Source organism: Tremella mesenterica (assembly GCF_000271645.1).
Source record: "Tremella mesenterica DSM 1558 unplaced genomic scaffold TREMEscaffold_11, whole genome shotgun sequence".
Lineage (NCBI taxonomy): Eukaryota > Fungi > Basidiomycota > Tremellomycetes > Tremellales > Tremellaceae > Tremella > Tremella mesenterica.
In genome coordinates, this window is record NW_006711235.1 from 940,099 (window position 1) to 961,317 (window position 21,219).

The window sequence follows — 21,219 nt, forward strand, 5'->3', positions numbered from 1 at the left end:
ACATGTGAAATGGAGCGGTTAATGGGAGAAAAAAAAAGGACTTCCCTTCTCTAACTGATCAATAGATCTACGACAGCAGAGATTCCTTCTCCTGGCCGATCCACACCATTCCAGGCCGAGTTTCCTTCTCCTTCTCCTTTTCCCTTTTATCTCTATCCTCCTGAATACTCTTAGTCAGGCCAGAAACCGTCTCCTGAAGCTCTGCTAGTCTCTTCTCAAGAGCAGCATTAGTTCCTAACACTAACCCCTCTGTCCAGGTTGTCTCTCTAACCTTCCAAGCAGCCATTTCGCGATTATAACGATCTTTATCCCTCTCCTGTATCTCACTACCTGTCTTACACTTCTTGGCTCCATGGCCTCTTGAACCACAGAAGGGACAGGGACGATTCGCCTTTTTCTTGATACCAAGGAATTTCTCCGACTGTGTGTGTAACCGACCAGTATGAGAGACGTCATTAGAGAGTTGTAAGGGGTTCGATTTTACTCTGCTTTTAAGAGAAGGGGGGAGAGTAGGAGAGAGCCCAAGAGGATAAAAGACTTGTCTAACTCTATCCAAAGTCTGACCCTCTTCTGAACTTTCGAACACGAGCCTTCTGATCTCATGAAAAGCCTAAGGAGGTAGAAAGTAGGGGTTACGCAGTGGCCTGTTCGATGGTGTTGGGCCAGGATACGAGCTTACGATAACGGTTGGTTCGATAGGTACAGTCCATGAAAAGAACAGAGATATATGAGTTGATAAGTACCTTTCTGGTTGGCGTCTATCACTGTGTTGACAAACGCGACGCGCTCTTCGTTGGATTCGCACATGTGCCTATGCACCTGTGGTTTCGATGTGTTTTCGTGGTCCAAACCTAACAACAATGGCATCAACGACTCTGTGAGTGATGGTTTGGTGTGAATGGAATGATAGAGATACGTTTGGTTGAGCGTAGTAATGTCGAAAAGAACGTGACTGGTCGAAATTCTCACGTAAGTGGGTTGTCGACATATTGGTGTGTCGGATTGTGGAGGAAAAGAAAGGCGATATTGTCATGGGATAAGAGTGGAAAATTCGAACACTTCAAGAATGGTTAGTAAAGTGAGTAGAGGGGGAATTGAAAAGAAACAAGGAGGACATGGGTACTTATAATTCGAGTCGGAGGGATAAAAAGAAACCCTGATGAGGGTCCCTGATGAACTTAACACTGCACCCCAAAACGCGTCCAGCTGTGAGTGAATGATGCCATCAGTGATTCCGTTTCCGTTTCAGCCAGTCTTCGTCCCTCAGAGGGAAACAGTCAGTGATGTTATCATCTCGTCTTTGAGTGGCAGAATATCTGCGGGTGGATGTTGATCAAAAGGAAACAGTAGTAGTAGTGGTGAAAAGTGAAAATAATGAGATTGACCGACGAACTCCCGAATTGGAAATGAGGAAGTGGTATGACGAATGACCCCTCTTCATCATCTTCTTCCTTGATCCCATCGTATACATCTCTGATTCCCTTCTTAGCTCATCCTTCGATCATGTCATCAGATCTTGTAGTGATCCTTTGTCAAGTTCAGTACGCCCACCAACGTCATATCAAACCGACAAATGGGAGAAAATATGCATACCGTCGGGCCTAGTGTCAATCAGAAAATCACATCTTCATCCTTGCCTTGATCCAACATGTCTCCACCTCCCGCTTCACCTCCCTTGATTCCTTCATCCCTATGCACCTCACCGCCTGATTCCGTGAATTCGGCATTGGCGGCTGCTCTTTCGGAATCGGTCCGATCGGCGTCTCGTTTTTTCTTTCCTTGTACTTTCTTCAGTCGGAAGAATTCCTCTCTGGGGATTAGCGATGCAGTCTTTCAACTCGTAAGGAAGTAAAGCAAGACTAACGACCAGGAAGGGCAAAGTAAAATCTCAGATGAGAGAGAAAGTCTGACATGGAGGAGAGGGTGGATAGGCTTGGGAAATCAGGGGCAGTGGGCGATCGTAGGCAAGATGGGACAAAGGTAAGGGGAAATACTCACCGATCCATCTCATCCAACTCAGAGTTGATGTACTTGATAGTATTATCCAATCGTGGTATGACGACATGTTCAATTGCGTTGACACGTCGGTTGGTAGCTCGAATAACCTCGTCGAGGATCGTGAAAGCGGTCTGAGGGTCAATATGAGTCGGCATTGTAATAATGACTCTTGGCATTAGAGAGAGAAAATATGTTGAGGGAAGAGGATATGCAAGTGTCAGATAGACAACCACTCACCTGAAGAGAAGCAAGTTCTACCAAAGTTCCTACAGCTTTGACATATGTATCTCGACACTTTTGAATCTGTTGTCCTCCTCTTGACAGACCGGTCAGGTTGAAGTCTGATGATCAGCTGAGCACTACTGCCTTTCCATTACGGCCTGCAAAACTACTCTACCTCAACTTCATTTACAGGTCATTCTCAACACGCACTAGTCAAGGATTTTATCCTTGAGATCAGAGTGATCAGTAGGGAGGGAATACACTAGGTTCAAAAAATCATGGTGAGAGGTCGAGGGAGAAAACGGACCACCCACCATTCCCATCTTTATTCTTCACACCCTCAAAAGCGGGCAACACCACCCCGCTCACATTCTCCTGTTTGGCCCTGACCGTATAGCTCGCTTTTCGAACGCTCTCTTGGACTTGGTAGCCTATATCACCGGCGGTATAAGTCACTTCGGCGAGAGAGAAAGAGGCTAATTGGAGAACACGACCCATGAGGCGTTTTGCCTGTATGTCAGTATCGCAGGGCGCAGCTTCATAGGGGTGACTCCAGAAGGCTAAGTGAACGATATGGTAGCACCATAAGTTTATTGAATGATATTTCACTCTTCACGGCATTATAACTCATGCGAGTAAAGAGGAAGGAGGCGACTTGTGAGGGTAGACTTGGAGATGTTCCGAACTCAAGGCAGAAACCCACCTCATCCACTTTAGCCAAGATCTGTCTGAATCGTGTGGTCAAAGCATCTCTCTTCTTGGCCAGTAGAGAATGACCCGTCTGAGCACCTTTGAGACGACCTTTAGTCAAGGTGAGATTCATCCTCGTCGGACTGTGTGTCAGTATGTCTTCCTTTGCCCCGTGAGTTCCTACGAGGAGACGACCCAAAGACCGATAGAGGTGGTGAGCGAGCGAATGCAACGTACAAGATAGCTTCCCTTGGACCTGTCCCGGACATTTTGAAGCCTTATACGCGTGCTCCAGCCTACTTGATGGGAAGAAGATCAAGAGGATTAAGGAAGATGAAGAAGTACAGTAATAGAGAGGTGAAAGGGAGAAAGTGGGAAAACCCGATCGAACTCCAGTTGAACTTGTTCTTTCCACATTTCTTCTACATCACAAACCACCCTTATCACATGCTGATACTACAAGATGACAAGCGAAGATGAAGATGATGAGGATGAGTATGACGAGGATATGTTCGATGAGGTGAGTTGTTTGTCTATGTGATGCCCCGTATTGACGGACAGGATGGAGGGGTCAATGGTGTAGGGGTCAATGGGGAGGTGAATGAAGAGGATGGTGAGGATCAGGATCAGGATCAGGATGTCAGCGAGTGAGTCTCTCTTGAGTTCTTAGAATCTACTGTGTCACCCTATCTCGGACCGTCTGTTAATCGTGCGATGGTCTTTATATCTCATTGGATTCGCGGGGAAGCTATTAACATGGGGTTCATCAATCTGAAAAGAGCTGACAGGTGGTGAACCTAGTGGAGAAGAAGACGACGAGGAGGACGATGAGGAAGCCGAAGACGATGAAGAAGATGAAGATGACGAAGACGATGAAGATGAGGAGGAGGATGATGACGATGAGGATATGGAACCTCTCGAGGAGGATCGAGAAGGGGATAAAGATATCACCATGGTGGAACAACCATCCGACAGTTCGTCTTTCTTCTTCATACCTTCTCCCACTTCTCTACTCTCTACCCAATCTTATCCACTTCTGTCTCTGTCCGATTTGCGTATTGACAAACAGCTATTCAAGCTAATCAACCATGTTACAATCCCCAACTCCCTCATCTCCTACGTCGAGCACTTTTCGTCCCTCCCTTCTCCCTTCATTCCCCTCCATCCACATTATCTATAGAAGCTATCGTCGCCATCCCAATCCCTTCGCCAGTACACTCCATAGCCACCTCCTTATGTTCTTCTTGGCTCCTCGCAGGTGCTCAAGATGGGTTCGTAAGAGCGTACGACCTTTATGCCAGTGTGAACGGACAACAATCTATGACTTCTCTGTTGAAAGCTAATATGGGAATGGGAGAAGGTATCAATAAGACTGGAGTGGGTAAAGGTTGGTGGGTTAATGAAGTTGAAGGATTAGGAGGTATGAGAGCTGAACCGGTTTATTCTATGACTTGTGAGAGTGATGCGTTATGGTCTTTAACTGGTACTAAGGTGAGTTTATTCGTTATTCCCTGAAATATCACAATTTTCTTCCTCATAATCACCTCCTGAACATCTACGTATTGTATGGCTTGGTCTGATCTGATCATACGAAGGGCAGCTCTCAACTGAGCTTGTCACATGTCTGAACCTTCCTTCAAATGGGACGATTCAGCTTGATATCACGTAGTTTTGAGCTAACTCATAGTCCGGATGTATAAACCTATACACTCTTCGACATTCCCCAGGACATCATGTACATACTTTCAAAGGTCATACAAATGTCGTTTCTTGTCTGAGTCTTTTACCCGATGAGAGGTCATTCATCAGTGGTTCGTGGGATGGGACATTGCGGGTGGGTCACCCTTTCTGCTCTCTTCTCAGATATAGAACGTTCTGATCCCTCATATCCTTGACCCTAATCCCTCATATCCTTCTTCCATTCGAGATGATAAACTGTCAATCTTGCTGAGATGGGTGGAAAGTGACAATCAATTGATCTTAATGATCCTATCCCTGCCACTTCTTCTTTCAGTCAGAGTAACCATATAGATACCAGGGGCCAATGAATAAACTATGGTCTTGATCTGATGAATAAGGAATGGGATTTGAACACTGGTCAAACTGTCCGAAAATATCCTTCTCACGGGGCACAATTCTCCTCCATCTCTTTACGTCCTTACAATCCACCTTCATCTCCATCCCCTTCTCAAGGAGATGGAATTATCTTAGATGGAACCTCCATCTCCATAAAACAAGACTTATCTCATAATATCGATCTACCTACCGAACCCATTCTCCCCACAGATCTCGCACAACCCACTCTGTCTCCGTCCATGACACCAGCCGATAACCACCCAACACAAACACCTCACTTCACTGAAACCTCCCAACTCGTCCCTGTATCCGACACAGTCAACCCCGTTGTTCCCTCCGCAATTCCCGATACAGACATCGAAATGGACGCTCCATCACCATACGATCCTCTATTCGATGACGACCCTACTTCACCTCCACTTCCACCGACGAGCAACCTCCCTAACGGTCATGACACAACCACAAACTCAGTCAATCCTACCAATTCTACCGAAGTCAATGGAGTAGAGAACGGTTCACTCTTCGTCCCATTACCCACTCCGATTCCTAAAGGTGTAGGGGCTGCGGCACAAATACCCATCCTGACTAAAGAGAGATATAACGATATGTCTGATGATATCTTGTTGACTAGTTCTATGGATGGACAGGTTACTTTGATAGATCGTCGTGTGAAAGATGGAGGAGTAGGCAGGTTATTAGCTGGTGAAAAAGCTCCACCTTGGTGTATGTCTGTGAGTCAATTTTCATCTACTTCTACTTGTCACTTCTCAGACGACTTCAAGAGGTATTGGCTTGTCGTTCATGACGGTCAGAGGTCTATCCTACTTAGTCCTGTGTTCTTTCACACAGAGACGTGGAGAAAATCATCCATTTTGGTGTGATGGGGAGTTCGAAATGTTGAAAGTTCCATTTGTCCATTTGAAATGCAAGGGTTCTTTAAAAAGGTGTGAATAAGACGCTCACATCAGACATGTTGGGCTGCTAACGGTAATCAAATCTTAGCTGGAAGAAGGAATGGTACTATCGATATATGGGACATTCGACGAACTTCTTCAACAGCTTCAAATTTACTTCGAACCCTTCGAACACCTGCAGAGTCGGGACCGGTTAGTTGTGTGGTACCTTTCCCAGATGGACGACATGTAGCTACGTGAGTAAAGATTGTCTTTTAGTGTCACACCCCTTATCCTCGCTGTTCATGATCATGTCTATGACTCTTGCACCACACCTCAACCCCTGATCATTCATCTTTGCTCTCCTCTTATCTCAACCGTAGTCTTAGTCATGTCTATGGCTCAATGTTCAACACTTCCTCCCCTGATCCTTCTCCTGTTCTCTTATCCTGATCTTAATCCTCATTCAATTTCGTCGTTTTCCGTTGTTCAGAGCTCTATCAATACTTGTGTATCTACTCGCCCCATTCACATCCCCAAATCCCTTACTTTCCCATTAAATTGGAGATTCTCTATGCACTTTACGTCCAAAAGGACATACAAATATCACCCTCTTCATATATTTCTTTACCTAGACGCTCAGAGAAGATGCGTCGAATTAAAGGACTCGTCAAGTATGATGAGGGAAAAGGTGTGACAGATGTATAGAAATATAAACTGAATCCTTAGAGCATCTCAGGATAATGTAAGATTATGGAATACAATCGATTATTTTCAACCTGAAGAATCTATCCGTAGACCGAAATCTAGACCACCGTTTAAGATCATAGCTGGACATCATGGTGGTTTGATTTCTTCAATGAGTGAGTCGAAAGTTGTTCTTCTCAATATCAATTTTCTTTTCTTCTTCCTAATCTGTCTCTTTTTGGTCGTATCAATATCAAATCATTTATCTCTCTTTCTCTCTTTCTCTCTTTCTCTCTTTCTCTCTTTCTCTCTTTCTCTCTTTCTCTCTTTTTTCCTCTCTTTCTCTCTTTCCCCCACTTTTCTCATTCGTACCAGTAACCTTTCGTTCTGCAAATTTCTCAACATTGTCATCAAAAGTGGGAAACACAGTATGTTACGACCATCGTTCTTCCCACATTCCCACATTGTGAACATATCTTCAGATGTTCAAAGAGATGCAATGTAGGACATAGACCAACATCATCTCTGAACTTTCTGATCATTCATGGGAAAATCAATGAATAACTTTCCTATGAGAAACGAAAATGAAGATAAAGGAAATAAGCTGATGAAATTTTCAATCAGTCGTCGATCCTACTTGTAGATTCCTCATTACTTCTTCTGGTGATAGAGGTTGGTCAGGTGAAAGTACAAAAGTAGTTTTGATCCATGAGATTAAATGTTGATTCTTATATCTTTTTTTCAAGTATGATGATTTGAGGGTTTTTCAATACAAATGATCATCTCATCATCTCCTCTTATTGTTTCATTCCCCGTTTTCACTCTGTACAATCATATGACCATACGGGTAGAGTACTGGTATAATCATTTCGACATCGCATCATCTCCTTCACTCCCTGAACATACTTGATACAATTCATCCATGTGGTATTCTTCATGGCACTATATATTTGATTACATACAAACTCTTCCATTATTTCCATATCTTTGGACATTGAAAACTATCCGAATCTTGTCGAAAGTTAGGAACTCGAGTAAACATAAATTGGCAAGATTGATGAATATCAACTCATTCGGGTCAATAGATATCACTGGTACAGTATGGAAGAATCCCAAACAAAGTCCAAGTCGAGAGTTGTAGAATAGACTATTTTGGTTGTAGATTCTGATAGAAGGATGCTTAGTAGAATATGCCGGTTGTAGGATCGGGTGGAAGGGTGGAAAAATGCCGAATGAACTTTGCCGGTAGTAGGATCAGGTCGAAGCATACGGAATGGAGCTTGTCGGTAGTAGCTGGACAAAAAGTGCGAATACATATATACCCGAATTCGGACATGTCCAACTTACCCTTTAAACCAAGAATACAGTACGTATCCGGTCTATGTAATTTGAACTTCGAGTTTCATCTCTAATATTATCTAGTCTTAATTCCCTTTCCATCTCCAATGTCATGCATCGTCTTAGTTCCTCCTGTCAGTCTGACAAATGGGAATGGATTACTCGTACTAACAAATCAGAACTCATCACTTAACACACTTTCACTCAGAAGATCAAATCATGTTGAGTATAGACCGAGTGTCGTCCATTATTACCTCACCCCATCCCGCGACTCGTTCTCATGGCGAACCATAGTCAAGTGAATGACACTCATCAACACGAATGACTGTGATGATTTCAAAAGGAGTGACCGTGATGATTACAAAAGGATACCGTATCAGCAGATGGTACCTCAAGGTGATATCGCACAGCGCATAGCAATGCATGCATCAAACCAAGGAAAAATATCAATTCAGACTAACTAATGCACAGATACGTCAAAAGGAGGAAAGGAAGGGGGGGGACGATACAAATCTTCTTTTTTGTGTTTTATACGTGGTATGTGAAGAGAGAATAATAAGGGATATGCAAAAATAGAGAAAAAAAAATGGTTCTTCTGTAATCTGATGTTCTTGGGTGTAAGTGTACTAGATGATTATGTACAAAGTTGATGACTGTGGGTCAGCGGGTCCGGTTGATTAGGTGACTTCGAAGAGAAGAGAAGAGAAGAGAAGAGAAGAGAAGAGAAGAGAAGAGAAGAGAAGAGAGGAGAAGAGAAGAGAAGAGAAGAGAAGAGAAGAGAAGAGAAGAGAAGAGAAGAGATCGAGTTGCGGCTGGGAGACAGAATGGATCGAGAGGAATGGGAGGTAAAGGATTTGGTGGGGATGGTCGAATGGTGGATTTCCAACTGACCAAGGAAAATGACGACACACAGGATGTGAGATGTGAGACGAAAAAAAAGACGAAAACACTCACTCATGCAAAGTAATGAGTATGAACTCTGGAAGAAGGATGTACATCCATTTCAAGTTTGAAAGCGTTTAATCTGTGTATCAGTTCAGTCCTGCCATGGTCTCGAATTCAAACGGAAGCGCCGTTAATGTGAAAGACAACGAGACACCAGCGAGGAGAGTATGAACGGTTCGACATTGAGTGTAAGGCCGACCCAGGGATAACCCTGAAATCCACCGGTATGGGATGATAGGTGGGAGGGGGAAACGATCTACCATCCTCGCCCCATTCACGCTGAGTTGTTTTTTTCTCTTCTCAGGCAAAACCTTACTGGAACGAAGAGTACATTACATGACCAAGAGTATACGGGGAACGAAAGATACATGGGGAAGTTTAACTGAGAAAGCAGATTCAAAGAATGAGGAAGGGTGGGGAGGGATGGGGGGGATGAATTAGAAGCATTGAACAGAATAAATAAGGGGGAAAAAACTCACTCCTGCTTGATCGACATTGCCAACTCTGGTGTCAACCTATTACAAGTAGCAGGTTCACTCCTCCTATCATATGTCCCAGCATCATAAGTACTATAAACCGCGCATTCCGGTGCCCAGACCAATCTTCTCTTAGCAGGTGCCGTCATACTTCTTGGTGTTATAGGTTTACCTTGTCCAGGTAAAAAGTTTAACGCGGGAGCTGAAGTGTTTCCAGCAACGTTTGAATATATCGATCTATCCGATGTATTGTTCACTACGTTTGCATAAGTTTGTCGATCTGGAGTTGACGTTTGATTATTGAATCTGACTCCTATACCTGGTTGACCAAGTTGAGAAGATTGATCTTTGACGATGGGTTGATTGGGTTGACCAGATTGCTCTCGAGGTGAGTTTTGATATTGACCACGTTGGTTGGAGTTGAAGGTTTGTTCATGTTGAAAGATATTAGAAGATTCCAAGACTTCTTTTTGAGGAAAAGGATGAACGATGGTTATACCGTCTAAACCTGCTAATTTGGTAGGATCGACAGGTGCACGAGAAAGGGAAGATGAGATCAAAGGAGTGGGAACTGAAGTGGCAGAGTTTGATCTTTGACGTGAAGCAGCTGCTTCGAGATCTTCTTGAGATTTGGTGACTTTCAAAATCCCCTTCTTCGGTACCAAACCTTTATCGATTATGGCGTTTCCCCATAATGCTAAAAACCTCTCATTCTCCGATGTACTTGATAATCTAGCTTTACCCATCGTAGCAGTTAAATCCTCTATCGTTTCACCATCAGAGGAATCATTGTCACTATCGTATTCCTGTCCGCTGACCGCTACAGCTTGAACGACTTTGGATCGAGGTAAGATATGTAAAACTTCTGGACCACCTGTCCCTCCAATCCCACCGATACCCACATTTGATGTCACTGGAACACCCGAATGAAGATCGCCAACATTCACTTGTTCATGAGAAGCACCGGGAGGAAGAACAGGACCTGGTGAAGATTTCGACGTTCTGGTGGTCGTGTTATTATCCCATGCTGGTTCACCCGTTGGTAGGTTCTGATTGCGTTTTTCAGCTTCGGCTTTGGATCGTAAAGTATGTTGACGAGCTAATTTGGCAGCAGGGGAAAGTCCAGCCAGAGATTTATCTTCTTCCGCTTCGGCCGTGAGACGTGATACGGCAGCAGGGACGATTTCGCCCTTACTCTTCTTCTTGCCTTTCTTCTCCTTCTTCACTTCACGTTCGGGAAGTGCACCGTCTTCGTCTTTGGGTCGATCTTTGAAGATTTTCGAGATACCCATGAGACTGGGGGTGAGTGGTGAACACTCGCAGATGGACCCTTCTTGTCTCAGAGCAGATGTGCTGAGTATCCACATGATCATCTCTCATCGAGGTAATCTCATGTCAGACTTAGGGAGATGATCATGAGAATGACACTTCAGAGCGGGAGCCAAAGAGAGTCATAGTTTGTGGAAAGAGCCAGGTTGATGAAGGAGTGAAAGAGCTTCCAGAAGGGCTCGACGAAAGAGGGAATCTGAGAAAAGTAAAAGCCAGGAGTAAGAGGGAGGACAAGTGAGGAGTAAACACATCAGGAGATCAGAAGAATGAAAAACTATCACCCACCTGTTCCGTCTCGCCAATTTTCCCAAACTGCCCATTTTCCGAATCATCATACTAGCTGAAGATACCGTAGATGATAAAGAAATATTATCCGTACTCATGTTCTTCATCCTGAACAAACTTTTCTTTTCCTTTTTCTGAGCCGTAGCAGTCCTTTCCGTCTCTGCCAAAGACAATTCGCTACCCATAGCAGCGACATTGTCATACGAGAACGGTGCGTTGGGAGGGTCCAATTCCTGTGGTGGGGTCGTTGGAGGTGTAGCGGAATAAGTAGAAGATTCAGCTGGTGAAGCGGATATCTTTGTATGAGGTTGAGAACCAGCAGGAGTCAGAGGGAGAGCTTTGTATTGTGACGCTGTTGTTGGTTTGACAGCGGGTGTTGAAGGTGGTGGTGTTGACATTTTTCGTGAAGAATCTTTATCAAGGTTCCTTTTGAACATGCCTTTGAAACCTTTCTTTTCAGGTTCTGCAGAGGCGGTGAGGGAGGTTTGTGATAGTGGCGAAGGACGTAGTTGAGGAGTATTGGTAGCTGCTGTGATTGGACCTGGATGGAGTGGAGTGGATACTCTAACTGTTGGATTTTTAGATGATGGAGTGGATTTATCTTGGGTGTTGTTAGTGGCGGTGGTGGTGACGACGTTGGCGTTGGCGTTTGATACAGATGGTCGACGTTCTTCTTGGTTGTTAACGCGGGGAGAAGGTGCGGGGGATGCCGTACGAGGTGCCGGTTCCACATTTCCGTTGTTGCGTGAGTCTTGACGCGTGGACGTGGGAGCGGGGGAAGGAGTTCTTTGGTCGAATGAAGTTGGTAAAGTAGGTTGTGATACTGATCTAGGAAGACTGGAAGTGATGACATTGGCAGTTTGATTAGATTTCATACTTTCTCTCGAAGGACGATGAGTTGGTCCTCGTTTATAAGGATGAAAAGGTTGGGCGGTTACAGATTGAGCCATTTTTGATCCTTGTAATCTTTCTTGTTTCTCCTGTTTATCAAGTTGTATAGGTGTTTGATTGGATGTTTGTGGTTGAGCTTGTACGTTTGTGATTGGACGTTGATCGAAATAATTACCTGGAGGAAATTGTGATGATTGTGGTGAATATTGAAGAGAAGGATTAGGGTATTGTTGTGGACCTGAATTAGTCCTTCTACGTTCATGTTCGTGATACTCAGTAGTAGGTGGTGGTGTGACTCCACCGGGATGAGCGCCGTTGGCTACACTGGCCATGACCATGTGATGATACGCGTTCGCCCAAGCAGGGAAATCGTGTCCCGGCGGTTGGTGAAACACGGGTTGGTGGGCGTAACCGTGAAACGGCGTGGCGTAAAAAGAAGAATTCGGTTGAGGGTTGGCAGACCATGTTTGATTGAATGGTGTTTGAGAGTAAAAGTTTGGAAAAGGTTGAGAGTAATGTGAATTAGAAGAGGAAGAGGAAGTACGCGTATGAGTTGTTGGTCTAGGGATGGGGGAAGGGGGACGGTCATAGAATGAAGCAGATGAACGAGGACGTGGATGTTCGAAAGAAGAAGAACGATCCATCGAAGGTCGAGAGGGATGCATGACGGCCGCCATGGTGTTCTACCTGTCAGCGAATGAGGTGAGGAAAGTGGAGTGTGAAATGACAAAGGAAAGAATGGGACGTGATGGGTGGATTGGAAAAGAATGAAGGGTTGAAAGACTTACAAACGATGAATTGATATTATGTTCTCATTCGTCGTCAAGATGGGGGATGATGATGATGATGATGTCCCCAGTGGTTCGTAATGTATGTATCGGCTACGCGGCTAGGACGAGGCAGTGCGAGTGAGACTTGTGTCAGTGTCAATTGTTCAAGGTTGACTCGTGTAGAATATTAACAAGTGTGATACTCGTCACGTCGGAGATGGTTGAGTTGTTCAAGTAGGGATGAGTGATGGAAAGTGAGAGAGTGATAGTGATGATGAAAGAATGAGAAAGAGAAATGAGGAAAAGTGATCTGAGGAGTCAGTCCAAGCGAACAAAGGTCAAACGGTCAGGGGAGGGGAGGGGGGAAGGATTGAGATGATGGTACAAACAAGCAAAGGATGTTTGAGAGTGGTCAATTCGCCAAGCGGAAAGTGCAAAGCAAAGGGCGAGGGGGGGAGAGGAGGAGGGGAAGGGGCGAGTGACAGAGTCAAAGAGATGATCGACAATCAATTGGATTTGGGTACAAGTAGAACAAATGTCAAATGTATGACGAGGAAGAAATGTAAAGTGTATAGTATTGTAGTATTGTAGATGGCTACTAGTACATGAGACCACCTTTGAGAACCATTTCAAAAAGTCACAAACTCCCACGGTCCACGGCCACGGGTAACTTAAGGAACTCACCTTGAGGATTGACAGTCAACTTGTTGTCATGTGTTTTTGGAAAGTTTTTGAGGTTCTGAAGGTGGTTAGTGACGCGTCGTGTATGAAGAGAATGTAAGTTTTCCGAGGTCTCTAAGTCTTTTGAGATATCCAAGTAAGGCTGCGGGGTGAGGAGAGGGGGGAGAAGACAAGGGTAGGTGAAATTGAAAGAGGCGTTGTGTGGGTGTTTTTTGAATTGGTTGGTTGAATGATATCTATCAACGGGTCAAGGGGATCACGGGAACATGTGTGTGTGTGGGAAAGGGTTGATACGGATATGGTGATGTAGTATAGCAAGAAGAGGGGTAAGAAGGAGAGGAAGAGAAGTATGGAAAGTGAGTGAGTGAGAGAGAGAGAATGGGTGGGGGGGACACAAAGAGCACAGACCTCGTCTACCCTTGCCGTAGTGACGCCCTACGCCTACACGCCAATCAATCTTGGGAGTGGGAGGGGGGGAGGGGGGATAGTGTACATCTGAAGAGAGAATGGCAGTGGTAGGATAGTACAGAGTAGGGTAGACTAAGGGAGGCTGGTGCAAGGCGGGAATTAACTTGAGATGAGAAGACGTGACGTAGCCGTAGCCGTAGCGAAAGAAGGAAAAAACAAACTAACCACCAACTATCTATCAAATCATAACTGTTTCCCACCTCTACTTTCTACTTCTACTTCTACGATCCCACTAAAGTATTTTTTCAATGAGAGAACAATCCCACTAAAGTAATCTATCAATGAGAGAACGATCCCACTAAAGTATTTTTTCAATGAAAGAACGATCCCACTAAAGTAATCTTCAATGAAAGAACGATCCCACTAAAGTGATCTTCAATGAAAGAGACAACGAGACAAGTAGTCGAACAAGTGTAAAGTTAAAAGAAAGAATATCAAAAAGATGTTTGACAGAAATCACACAAGCATATCTTGAGACCGTCGGTTAGGACTCAAAGACCTCGGTGGTAGTTGTGGGTAAGTACGAGTAGCTGTGCAAGTATAAGGTAAATTCTCCGATTCACAACGCTACCAGCTAACCAGGTACATCTCCGTAAACGTTGAACATAAGACAACGTCATACATTCACATCAACCCTGAACAAATGCACAAATGCACAAAATGCACAAATGCACAAAATGCAGGAAGAATACATACTTGATCTACTTGATATACATGGTTCAGGTCTTTAAGGATCAAGTGACAGAAGTAGAGTACTTCCTACGATCCTACTCGTATTGCTAAATTGTAGACTGGACTTACTAGGGATATCAATGCAAAAACTATCTCATGACAAAGTGTGTGACATGGAACATGTAGCATGTACTCCTGTAGCAAGACAATCAAGTCGCAAGAACATTGTACATATCATCTAAACTACAAGATATCCCACATTTATTCTCTTCTATACACATGGGGTAGAGTGAGCAAGTTGAGAGTGACGTAGATGAGAGCGAGCAGGTTGAGTGTGACGTAGCTGGAAGTGAGCAAGTTGAAAGTGACGTGACTGAGAACGAGCAAGTTGAAAGTGATGGTAATGGTCAAGATGGGATAAAGAATAAAAATCGATCTTGTCGTGTCACGTCGTGGTATGTTGTTTGTCGTTTGATACATTAACACAATGGTTAGATGAATCCCTAGGAGTTAGTAAATGTCATACGTCCATCAATGTATCGAAGGGGACATGCAATGGTATGAAAGAAGGGATGGAAGGGTGGAAGAAGAAATCTCATAACTCACCGAATCATGTAACATTCTTGTTCTGTCATCAGCCTGTGTACTTTTATCATGATCAAATCACATGAACAAGAGTCGACCAACCACCCGACCACCCTTACCAGCCACCGCCATAAAAATCGGATGATCGGATGAGTTATCAACCGATTTCCGACCCTTGTAAAGACGCCCATCCACCATCCACCATTCACCAATCACCATTCACCTTCCACATGTCGTGGGATGGGTAAAGGTGATATCGTTCTACACACGTAGTTCTCCTCTGTAACCATGAGAGCAGAAGTGGGAGAGAAATTCAACGAAAATGAGGATAAAAGTGTAGAAGAGATATCATACAGATAGGATAATACGGAAGGAAATGAGGCAAAGAAGGAAAACCACAAGAAAACACACAAACATAAACTCACATCCTCTCTTCATCCCTTTCACGAGGTTCCAAAACCAAACTAGTTTCATACAAATCCCCAGCTTTTTCAACTTGTTCCAAACCTTGTTGAATGAAATTATAAACAGGTGTACATTTTGCCAAGTTATAAGGTTGACTTTGATATTGTTGTATATCTCTTAATATCTCTGCAGAGAGTGAACGTTTGAAAAAGTTTATAAGAGGTGATTTTGGTGGGTTTTCAGAAGGTGATGGGAAGATGTCTTTGTTACCATCTTCGACGAATGTGAGCATTGATAGGTAAAAGCCTGGGTGTTAGTGGATAATTCTTGGGAGATGAGTATACAGTTGAAGAATAAGGAGAAGAAAGGAGTAGAGAGAGGTGGTATTAGTGTGGATACGGAAGAAAGAGATGTAATCAGTTTAGAAGTGGCAAGAAAATCCAGTGTGTACACAAAAGATGCAAGGACCAGGGGAAGTGAGAAATGAGAAAAGAAGCGCTTACCAAAAAACGGCACACAAGGAGGATTTATAGCTTTCAACATATCTTTATAATTTTGAAAATTCTTTGTAGAATCCAAAGTCCCATCCAAATCCGATTTCATAGCTTGTGTTTTTGCGCTAAGTAGATCTTGTGTTCTTTTGAGTCTGGTTATAGGTGCTGAATTTAAACCTGCTACTATCCCAGCCATTGAAGAGAAGTTGTTTAACATTCGGAGTTCCTAAGTGTCAGAGAATACATTCTATAGAGTGATACGAGGTCTTTAGAAGATGATGAGACATGTGGATGATTATCCAATGTGTATGTGACGTGGGGGAAAGTGAGGTTTGTGTAATAGTGGGATGAGTGAAAGTGTTGTGAGACGGGGAAAGTGAGAGTGGATGAATTCTAGTGATTCGACGATCATCAATGTTTTCGAGGATGGGATCTTATCATAGCTGAGGAGAAACTCAAATCTGAGGAAGAGCAGGAGAAGGGGAAGAGCAGAAGAAGAGAGACAGCAGGAGAAGAGGAAAAGCAGGAGAGAAAGAGAAGCAGGAGAAGAGAAAAAGCAGAAGAAGAGGGAAATCAGGAGAAGAGGAAAAGCGAGAGAAGAGGAACAGGGGAAAAGAAATGAGAAGGAGAAGGAGAAGGGGAAAAGGCGTCAACTCACAACAGCAGTCTGTATAAAAAACTTCATTATCCCAGCTCTAACTTTAACATCCCTAGAACTTAAGATTTGTAAAGCTACCCAACCTGCCATCCTATTAGCAGTCAAAATGACCCATCTAACATTCGGTGCAGCTTTTAAACCTTCTTCTTTTGCCCAAGCTTTATTCAAACATTCAACAGCTTTAATCTTTTGAAAATGTTGAGATTCCATTATTGTCAATTGTCTAGCTAATTCCAATGGAGAAATATCCGTTATTCTCAATGTCTTACCCATCGGTCTAGGTAAAATAGGTGCTGGAGGTGAAACTAATCCACCTGAAACTATACGTCTTGAATGATCATTCTCACCACCTAATCTTCTTCTTTGAACGATAGCTGAAAGTTGTTTAGACATTATTGAAGAATTATTTTCGGATAACTTTTTTGAAAAAGATTCAAATTTATCTAAAAGTTTATTATCTTCTTCTAGATAATGATTTTCCAACCAATTTCTAACAGTGTTGAATATCCTTAATCTTATTAAATTTTGTTTTAATCTTTTCCATTCTGATATTTCTTCTGTAGATAATGAAGTGGGTATTGGTAGATCGTATCGTTGTAATAAAAGTTGTAATAATTCAGGACCAGTTGTGAAAGATCTAAATGTTAAAAGAAAAGCTTGAAAGAATGCTGTATCTAAATGACCATGTGGTGTTAATCTTGCTATTAAAGCTTTTAATGTTCCTGCTTTAACAGCTCCTTTATCATCGAATATAATTTCGTTTGGTTCATAATCTTCTCCTAAATACCATGGTGTTTCAGAAGCTTGATTTTGACTTGGATTAGTTGATATAGGTTGATTTTGATTTTGTGGATTTGTTGAATGGGGTGGTGGAACGGTATTATTGATGAAAATATCATCTCCTAATAATTTGGCTAATTTCCTAGAAGGTTGATTAGGTTTAGACCTGATGGATGTTTTATTTTCTTTATCAACCTCATTATCAGGTTTTTGTCTTCTGAAAGCACGAAGTATACTACTTCTATTCCCTTTTTGACTACTTGAATCACTATCGGTCTTTTGATATGCTAGACTTGTAGTACTACTCGTGGCTGATACTTGTCCTTGTGTTTGATGTCTATGAGGTAAAGAAGTTTGACTTCCATTCGCACTCAATTCCCCAGGTCGATCTCGTAATTCATCAATTTGACCATTATCCAACATTTCTTCATCCAACCCTTTGACTATATTTCGTTTGGTACCTAAATCAGATCTGGACATTCGAGACATGGTAGAGGTGGTAGATACCGGTCTAATCCTTTTCGTTCGGAAAGATTTAGAACCTATGTTCGTTTTAAGTCCGGATGATGGATCTTGAGCTAGTGCCAGTTGTTCGGTAGATATGGCGAGAAGAGCCGTAGTGGCGCGTGCGATAGTAGAAAAATCTTCTGAAAAGATATTGAGAATTTCATCATTGGGGGGAAGAGTAGGTTGAAGGAGTAGTTCACCAGAGAGGGAAGATAATTCAAGATGACATAAATCCAAATCTTTCAATGCCGCTTGAGCTTGAAGAACAAGATCGTTGAATGATTCTTGAGATTGAGGTTTACGAGGGGATAAAGTGGAGTCACCTTCGATATCGATCACCGAAGCGATATCAATGTGTACTACTAGATTTAGGAAAGAAGTGAGATGTCGGATGATTTCACTTATAGAAGTTGTCGTTGTCGTTGTTGATGATGATGCTGGGAGTTCCGACGATGTCTGAGGGAATAAGAGGTTTTCGAGTTCGTCGTGATTTCTTCGAATTTCCGTGATGATACTTTGATCGAGTGGACGAAGTGTGTCCGATTTCCCAAATCCATAACGACCTCCTAATAATTCAGTTGGAGGAGTTACAAACCAAGCTTCTACCCGTTTCCCTTCTGAATCTTCCCTTTGAGTGATAGGCAGACCAGGAAGGATATTTCCCGCTAGATTACTAACAACATCTTTCAACCTACTGGCACTTCTCATAACTTCGCTCCATAAACTCAACCCGCTCTCTGGACTCTTCTTCGAAATCGTGGCTGCATGTACTGTAGCACTCAACATTCCCACACAACCGATCAAAGTCATATCTGACGTCCAAGCAGGTCTTGGCATTTCGTCGAATTTCTCCATCGGGCCTACATATCCGAAAGAAGAGATGAGTTCTCTTATTCCTGCCAGAGCTGCAGAATGGGCAGAGACGAGAAGTTCAACAGCTCCATCTTCTCGTAGAGCAGCAGCTTGTATACCTGGTTCATGTTGTAAATCCATCGCACGAGTCATTTCCTCTTCCGCTGCCGCACCTGCTACACAAGCTTCGAGAACCTCTCTCAGAGCGTCATGTACAGCGTCCGTGAGTCGTCCAAGAGTGGGAGGTTTGTGAGGTGTGTATAAGACTTCCAATGCGTGACGGGTTTTACGTTCAAGATCCTGGACCGCTCTTCTTTGTATTTCGATGGATTGACGGAGGGGTCGGAAAGAACGAGCGGATTGTAGAGAAGAAACGCTGAGACGGGGTTGAGATCGAGACGGCCAATCGGGTGAGATGGATTCAGTAGCGGATGGAGGTTCTTGTCGGATTTCCCCAGTGATACGATTGACATATTGCCATCCTCTAGCGTCGTCGTTGAGTTTGACTGCCCAGTTCTGAGGGAGTTTGGATCGAGAGGGTGGTAAGAATTGTTCAGGTTCAGGAATTTGTTGAGAGGAAGAAGGTAAAGGAGTGGAGGAGATTGGTAGAGCGTGAGGGAGGGCAAAAGCTTCATCGTAATTGACCCCAAAGTCATCTTCCATACCAGGACCGTAAATGTCTTCTTCACCTAACATCATGGACAATGGAAGATCCCATGACTCCTCGCCAGTCTTGGTGTTGACGTATGTGATCTGTGGGTCAGTCTCGTCGAGAAGTGCGAGGCGAGCCAGGAGCATTTGACGAGGTGATTGTGATGGGTGGGGCATGATCACGAAACCGTCATTCGACGCCAGAGTAACGAGCTACCTAATCTACGCAGGGATGAGTAGTTACAAGTTGACAGTGACATGTCAAAGGGATTTGTATCTAATGACGATATGTGGGCGAAGAAGAAAGGAAGGACTCTTGCAGATCAATAACTCACCTGTCCATTATTCGACAACTTTGGGATCCACGCATCACCCGGTGCCAACGATAACCTCTTGTCCTCTTCATTCTTGGCCACTTGAAGATTGCCTGGTCGTAAAGTATCCCCCTCTTCTTCTGATCTAGGAGGAGGCATTCCAAACTCTTTCAGATTCATCTCTCCTCTCTGATCCTCTCTTCTCTTTCCTTGAATCCCCAGCATAGTCTCACTTGTCGGATCATACACTCCTTCACTAGCTCCACTGGAAGAAGGTTGGAACCTATCTTGATCCGAGTAAGATTGAAAAGAAGAACTGGACATTTGTCGTTGAGCTTGTCGATTGTTAAGAGCAACAAGATCCCTCTCACTCTCTTCATCTTCTTCCGGACCCAGTCGAGCATTCATCATTTCTCTCGCTAAATCGCCCATATCTAATCCACCCATTCCACCCAGCTCCATGTCAAGACCGAGAGAAGACCAATCGTAAGTACTGTTCAAAAGGTCTAACCTCAAGGCAGGGTCGTATGTTTCGTGACTGTCTGAAATCCCTATCGGATCGGCATTTTGTAGAGGACGCGTCGGAGAGGTGTTGATTTGATTTGAATCAAGTACGACTCGTTTTGATATGCCGGCATTCTCCACGTGTCCTGATGCTCCTCTTGGAATGTTATTGAGTGTATTCGCTTGGGGAGATCGTTGTGGAGATATTCGATTGGTCTGTGGAGGGAAGATTTGAGATTGAGAAGATGAAGGTGTGACTCTTGGGGGTGTGTGAGTTTGAGATATTGGTGAAATGGGTAATTGTGAAGAATTGATCATCATTTCTTCTTGTAGAATCTCATCTTCATCCACTTCTTGGACGAAATTACTAGGGAACCAACCTCTTTTCCCATTCAACAATCCATCCCACCATCCACTCTCGAGCATTTGGATGACTTCGATGATATCACCTTCTTTGAAACTGAGAGCAGAAGGGTCGGAGGAGGCAAAGTCGAAACGAGCACGAACAAAGTAAGCGGGTTCTTCGTCCTCGGCAACGGCGTCGTAGGGGGGTTGTTGGGTGGTTATTGGTCCGCCATGGTTTTGGCCAGGCTGGTTGGGTTGGTGGGGCTGACTAGGTTGGTTGGGTTGGTGGGTTTGACCATTAGACCAACCCAATTGTCCGGTTCCTCCTCCATATCCCATATCCAAACGAGGAAGATGATGTGGATGATCTTGAGTCGTAGCGCCAGACATGGTATGAGAGTACATCCCATGCAACAATCCAACTTGCCCAATATTCGTGTCGCAAATCAGGTGGTAGAAGCTGATACAGAAGATAAGTTAAGCTCTATCACGAGTTCAGGTAAATTCTAATCAATCGATGAGACGATGTATGGGATTGAATCGAAGTGATGGTCGAAAGTGGAAATTCTCCAGGAAAGTCGAATATGTATGGTATAGGTTTACTTGTACAAGGTCGTAAGACTGTTCATCAGGATCATCATTACTATCCCTTTACAAATCAAGAAACCCCCAAAAAAACCCAGAATGAAGACATATGAATCCG

General features: G+C 43.7%; 5 protein-coding genes across 5 annotated transcripts; 1 reads left to right on the forward strand and 4 right to left on the reverse strand.

Annotated features, from left to right (window-relative positions):
• Positions 1 to 240: 240 nt before the first annotated feature.
• On the reverse strand, positions 241 to 456 carry TREMEDRAFT_57593 (uncharacterized protein; the record flags this gene model as incomplete). The annotated part of the gene is made up of 1 exon (XM_007006695.1): positions 241 to 456. The coding sequence occupies one exon, from the start codon at positions 454 to 456 to the stop codon at positions 241 to 243; it is 216 nt and encodes a 71-aa protein (XP_007006757.1).
• A 1,155-nt stretch (positions 457 to 1,611) lies between these two features.
• TREMEDRAFT_45365 (uncharacterized protein) lies at positions 1,612 to 3,240 on the reverse strand (the record flags this gene model as incomplete). Its single annotated transcript, XM_007006684.1, has 6 exons — positions 3,148 to 3,240; positions 2,924 to 3,053; positions 2,535 to 2,730; positions 2,236 to 2,339; positions 1,999 to 2,129; positions 1,612 to 1,810 (listed from the first exon to the last, which is right to left on the reverse strand). Exons 1-6 carry the CDS (start codon positions 3,177 to 3,179, stop codon positions 1,612 to 1,614), a joined length of 792 nt encoding a protein of 263 aa, XP_007006746.1. The 5' UTR covers positions 3,180 to 3,240.
• A 98-nt stretch (positions 3,241 to 3,338) lies between these two features.
• TREMEDRAFT_72241 (uncharacterized protein) lies at positions 3,339 to 7,344 on the forward strand. Its single transcript, XM_007006881.1, has 9 exons — positions 3,339 to 3,430; positions 3,472 to 3,557; positions 3,703 to 3,884; positions 3,980 to 4,401; positions 4,598 to 4,744; positions 4,989 to 5,717; positions 5,955 to 6,136; positions 6,609 to 6,742; positions 7,191 to 7,344. The coding sequence occupies exons 1-9, from the start codon at positions 3,374 to 3,376 to the stop codon at positions 7,289 to 7,291; spliced, it is 2,040 nt and encodes a 679-aa protein (XP_007006943.1). The 5' UTR covers positions 3,339 to 3,373; the 3' UTR covers positions 7,292 to 7,344.
• A 1,514-nt stretch (positions 7,345 to 8,858) lies between these two features.
• TREMEDRAFT_33920 (uncharacterized protein) lies at positions 8,859 to 12,507 on the reverse strand (the record flags this gene model as incomplete). Its single annotated transcript, XM_007006646.1, has 6 exons — positions 8,859 to 8,928; positions 9,329 to 9,644; positions 9,825 to 10,205; positions 10,308 to 10,621; positions 10,940 to 11,897; positions 12,006 to 12,507. 6 exons carry the CDS (start codon positions 12,505 to 12,507, stop codon positions 8,859 to 8,861), a joined length of 2,541 nt encoding a protein of 846 aa, XP_007006708.1.
• Positions 12,508 to 14,952: 2,445 nt separating this feature from the next.
• On the reverse strand, positions 14,953 to 20,855 carry TREMEDRAFT_33759 (uncharacterized protein; the record flags this gene model as incomplete). The annotated part of the gene is made up of 7 exons (XM_007006628.1): positions 14,953 to 15,049; positions 15,432 to 15,717; positions 15,915 to 16,131; positions 16,564 to 19,455; positions 19,689 to 19,915; positions 20,060 to 20,123; positions 20,430 to 20,855. 7 exons carry the CDS (start codon positions 20,853 to 20,855, stop codon positions 14,953 to 14,955), a joined length of 4,209 nt encoding a protein of 1,402 aa, XP_007006690.1.
• Between the last annotated feature and the right edge of the window lie 364 nt (positions 20,856 to 21,219).

Bases quoted from the DNA above. Each gene is read 5' to 3' on its own strand.
- TREMEDRAFT_72241 (XM_007006881.1), top strand. From the start codon at position 3,374: ATGACAAGCGAAGATGAAGATGATGAGGATGAGTATGACGAGGATATG. The intron at 3,885-3,979 runs GTTCGTCTTTCT...ATTGACAAACAG, and splicing joins GGTGGAACAACCATCCGACA to CTATTCAAGCTAATCAACCA. The intron at 6,137-6,608 runs GTGAGTAAAGAT...CTGAATCCTTAG, and splicing joins GATGGACGACATGTAGCTAC to AGCATCTCAGGATAATGTAA.